Here is a 4,288-nt window from a genome sequence, read left to right on the forward strand (position 1 = left end):
CATGGATCCCTGAACCTGAAAGAGGATGTTGTGGTCTGAATCCTTGGGTCTGAGAGAGGCGATTGGAGTCTGGACTTGTGGGTCTGAGGGAGGAGATTGGAGTCTGGATTTGTGAGTCTGAGGGAGGAGGCTAGGGCCTGAACTTGTAGATCTGAGGGAGAAGGGCTGGGAGCAATCCTGAGTCTCAGGTTCCCTCAGCAGGCTTCATGTGGGCGGTGTAGTCAGTCCATAGCTAGCTTGTCTGAATGGTGGTCTGGATCCAGTTAGTGAACTTGCAGAGATTGGTGTAGACACTTGGTATGCCAGGCTGCCCACACTTTCCTTGTCCCATAGACACGAGCCCTTGTAGGGATCTGTTGCATACTATGGGACCCCCAGAGTCCCCCTGAGAGAGAGAGGGGAGGGAGGGAGGGGAAGGAAAGAGGAGGAGAGGGGGAGGGGGAAAGTGAAAGGGAGGTGGGAGAGAGAGGAAGAGGGAGAGGGGTGTAGGGGAGGGTGAGGGAGAGAGAGTCAGAATCCAGGAGAGCATGAGCAGAAAGTCTCAGAGCATCCCCATAAGTAAGCATCATAGACAGAGACAGAAGGAAACCAGCCACATTCCCTTGCCAGAGCCCTGTGTCCACACAACTGACTGCTTTCCTGGGGCTTGTTGCTTGCCCTGTCTGTCTATCTGTCTCCTTCAGGGCTTGTTTTTCTGCCTCTGTGTCTTTGTGTTCTGTGTGTGTTTGTGTTTCCTTCGTTTTCACTTTTTCTCAGAATGGCTATTTCTGTTTCTTCCTAGATCTACTTAGTGGTGTTTGTTTGTTTGTTTGTTTGTTTGTTTGTAGTACTGGAAGCAGAACCCAGTGCCTTTGTTGAGGTGCTCTACCCCTGAGCCACGCCCTAGCTCCTCACTGTGGGAGGGGCTGAATGGCTACGGTTATAGGTTAGAACCACTATGCCTGGCTTCTGGGTCTCTGCCTCCTTGATCCTCTTTCCTCCCCTCCTCCATTCTCTTCCTCCATCTCCTCCTCTTTTTGAGAAAGGGTCTCACTGTGTATATCTGGCTGGCCTTGAACTTACAGACATCACCTGACTCTGCCTACCCTGCTGAGATTAAAGCGGTGGCTCCCCCACGTCTCACAGTCCACCTCAGTGTGCCTCGGGTGTACCTTCTGCACCTCCCTGCCTCGTCTCTGTTCCACCCTCCCCGAGTCTCACATTGCACGAGTCCTTTTGGTCCTGTCCTCCTCCAGCGCAGAACATACTGAGGTGGTACACAGGGTCATACAGCATCCGGCAAGTCTCCTCTGATGCCACCAAGAGATTCACACACTGCAGGAGGCTGGGCAGTTTCCCTGGGGCACACAATGGAGGGTCAGTCCATTTTGGCTGTGTAGGGAACTTCTCAGAGAAGGCAACCCTGTTCCCAGCAGCTTACCATTCTTTAGTTGACCCCAACCAGAGACTAGGCAGGTATCTCCAGGAGTGGGGCATTGGGTAGCCACAGGGATGCTCCTGATGGTGTTAGACTCTATCACTGATTCGTTTAGTTTGATGAGCATGAGATCGTTGGCAAAAGAAGGATCGTTGAAGTTGGGGTGCTGGATGGAGAGGTGGGCCTCTAACATCCGGCTGCCAGGCTCTTTGGAGCCTTTCAGGTTATGCAGGCCCAGTCCCACGATGTAGGACCTGAGGATCACCCAGAAGGTGAGTATACAGTGGCACCTGTATCTCCCAACTCATCCTCCACCCTAAAGCAACAGCGCTCTCCTGCTTGCCTTTCCTTTCCCCTAGACTGCCCCGTCCCTTAGGTTTGGGTTCCCCTCAACACTGTGGCCACTTGCGCGCCCTCTGCAGGCCGCGTGTGATATTGAAACCCCTCCCCTCAGCATCCTGCCCTACCACCCCACTCACTCCTGTAAGCAATGTGCTGCTGACAGCACCCACTGCGGATGCACCAAGACGCCCGAGCAGAAAAATCCGTCTTCTGAGAACAGTGCCGCCTGCCAGGGTTGCGAGTGTGGGGAGCAGTCCTGGCCTTGTATGATCCGGCTGCTGACACTTGAGGCGGAGGCTCCTAGGGATGGAGTCAGGATTGGGAGGGTGTGGAGCAGGGGCGTTCAAGGCTTCTGGGATGGGAGCAGGGTCCAGATGAGAGCTCAGAGCTATGGGGGTGATGTTTGAGTGAAGGGGATGTTTGAGTGAAGTGACGTAATCAGAGGTTTCAGTGGGTGGATGTGTGTGTTGTTGCGGGGGGAGGGGGAGAAGGTAGGGTCGAGACTGGAAACAAACTATGAATCCTGGATTAGAGTTCTTTCCCACAGGGTCTGAGTGAAGGGGAGTGGTTAGAGCCTCAGGGCGAGGTCATGGTAGGGAATCAGCTCAAGAGATAGGATTAGGGTTCCTAAGGGTAGGATATCAAAGTTAAGGACTTGGTTAAGAGTTTGGGGATGGAATTAGGGTTTTACGGTCTGGGTCATTGCTAGAGACAGGTTCAGGACACAGCCTCGCTGTCCCTGGAGGTAAGATTTACTGCAGGGGCTTGTCCAGGCTTTCAGGGGTAGAGCCAGGGCTGGGGACAGCATGAGGGCGCTGGACCAGGGAGGGTTTCAGAGCAGAAATGTGGCTGGGGCTTCCGAGGTCTCAGGGGAGGTGTCATGGAAAAGGGGAAGGAAACTGCTTTAAAGCTGAGTGGTTGAGGCAAGAGTCTGGACTGGTTGCAGGCAGGGCTCATCATAGCAGGGTGTCAATGTAGAGACCGTGGTCTCTGCCTCCTGAGAAGGCTTAGAGTTCACCACATAAGCTGGGCAGATCTGGGGACAAGGTCTTACTTCGGGGATGTGGGAGTGGCTGAGGACAGGCAAAGAGGCTGGTTCTTAGGGACGGAGTCTGAGAACAGGAGTATGGGTGAAGCTTCAGAGTTCATAAAAGTCAGCTAGAGAGAGGAGAATTACGGTGAAGGGGCTGGCAGAGTCAGGACTGGATGGTGATTCAGGACATAGGACATGGGACTAGTCTTCAGTCACCAAGCAACTGGTGACTGGAGTGGACCGAGAACTTCAGGGTGGAGTCAGGGTTCAGAGGGGTGGAATCAGGACTGAGAGGGATGGGGTCAGGGCTCAGAGGGGTGGAGTCAGGGCTGAGAGGGATGGGGTTAGGGCTCAGAGGGGTGGAGTCAGGCAGGTTCCTTGAGAGGAGTTAAAGCCAGGAGCCTTCTTAGGTCTGGGAGCCAGGATCATCAGCACACTGGATTAGAGTCCTTTGTCAGGAAGACGGGTCAGCTTGGATTCTCAGGCTGATCTTCAGGACCCAGGAACCATTTCTCCCTCTCACACAGTCACGACTCCAGGAGCTGTTAAGCTTTTGTGGCACAGCTGTGCTTCCATGCACCTCCCCTCAGGCATATCCAGCCACAGCCCATTCACCCAGGCAACATCTTTATCCCAGAGGGGGCTGGGAGGGAGTGCTGGTTTAGCATGCACAAAGCCTTGGGTTTGGATCCCAGCACCACAGCACCAAGTAAACTGGGCATGGTGGTACACACCTATAACCCCAGCACTTAGGAGGCAGAGGCAGAAGGATCGGAAATTTAAGGTTGTTCTTGGCTGCTTGGTGAATTCACAGCCAGCCTGGACTAAGTAAGACTCTTTAAAAAATAAATAAGTGGGTCAGGTATCAACTCTAGCATTCAGGGGACAGAGGCAGCCTTACTTCTGAAAGTTTGAGACTAGCCTGATGTACATAGGGAGTTTAACAGAAAGAATCAACTAGTCACTCAGGAACTGGGCACAGATCCTGTCTTCCCCTTAGTGGTACCACTAAGACTGTCGCTCCTTTTCAGGATCTGTCACCCTTTACAGCCATGACCACACACAGTCACATCATACTGCCACATCAGACAGTCAGAAACAGTAGGACACTGAGTCCTGCTGTTGGCTGACACTGTTCACTGGGGCACACACCATGACACACACACTCAGATACCTGTGACCTCAAGGATGAGGTACCCCAGGAACCAGCCCCAGGGGGTTCGTGCAGTGACCATCATGTTGGCTCCTGGAAATGAAGACAACAATGAAGCTGGACGGTAGTCTTTACTCCCTGCCTCCCCATGACCTCTCCCTTGCCTTTTTCATTTGTGGGATGTGATCGGGTAGAAAGAGACAGAGAGAAAGGGGAAGAAGTAAAAAGGAAGAGGAGGAGAAGGAGGAGAAGGAGGAGGAGGGTGAAGCATTTATTTAAGGATGGGTGGGGGTGTGGAGAAATGGAGGCATACATCTTCACTTAGGACAGATGAAAGACCACG

The 4,288-nt window shown here is 53.1% G+C and overlaps 1 protein-coding gene across 2 annotated transcripts; it reads right to left on the reverse strand.

The window, feature by feature from the left end:
• Nucleotides 1-232: 232 nt before the first annotated feature.
• Nucleotides 233-4,030, reverse strand: Klk4 (kallikrein related peptidase 4). 2 transcript variants are annotated; one of them, XM_021168862.2, is made up of 5 exons: nucleotides 3,967-4,030; nucleotides 1,897-2,059; nucleotides 1,421-1,671; nucleotides 1,201-1,337; nucleotides 233-385 (listed from the first exon to the last, which is right to left on the reverse strand). In XM_021168862.2, exons 1-5 carry the CDS (start codon nucleotides 4,028-4,030, stop codon nucleotides 233-235), a joined length of 768 nt encoding a protein of 255 aa, XP_021024521.1. The 2 variants fall into 2 exon arrangements, with proteins under 2 accessions (XP_021024521.1, XP_085697053.1); XM_085840927.1 differs by having other exon boundaries at nucleotides 1,897-2,037; nucleotides 3,945-4,027.
• Between the last annotated feature and the right edge of the window lie 258 nt (nucleotides 4,031-4,288).

Source organism: Mus caroli, unplaced genomic scaffold (genome assembly GCF_978045245.1).
Source record: "Mus caroli unplaced genomic scaffold, Mus_caroli_1 scaffold_8, whole genome shotgun sequence".
Lineage (NCBI taxonomy): Eukaryota > Metazoa > Chordata > Mammalia > Rodentia > Muridae > Mus > Mus caroli.

Bases quoted from the DNA above. Each gene is read 5' to 3' on its own strand.
- Klk4 (XM_021168862.2), bottom strand. From the start codon at position 4,030: ATGATGGTCACTGCACGAACCCCCTGGGGCTGGTTCCTGGGGTACCTC. The intron at 1,672-1,896 runs GTGAGTGGGGTG...GGTGATCCTCAG, and splicing joins GCAGCACATTGCTTACAGGA to GTCCTACATCGTGGGACTGG. The intron at 386-1,200 runs GTGAGACTCGGG...TCTCTCTCTCAG, and splicing joins ACCAAAAGGACTCGTGCAAT to GGGGACTCTGGGGGTCCCAT.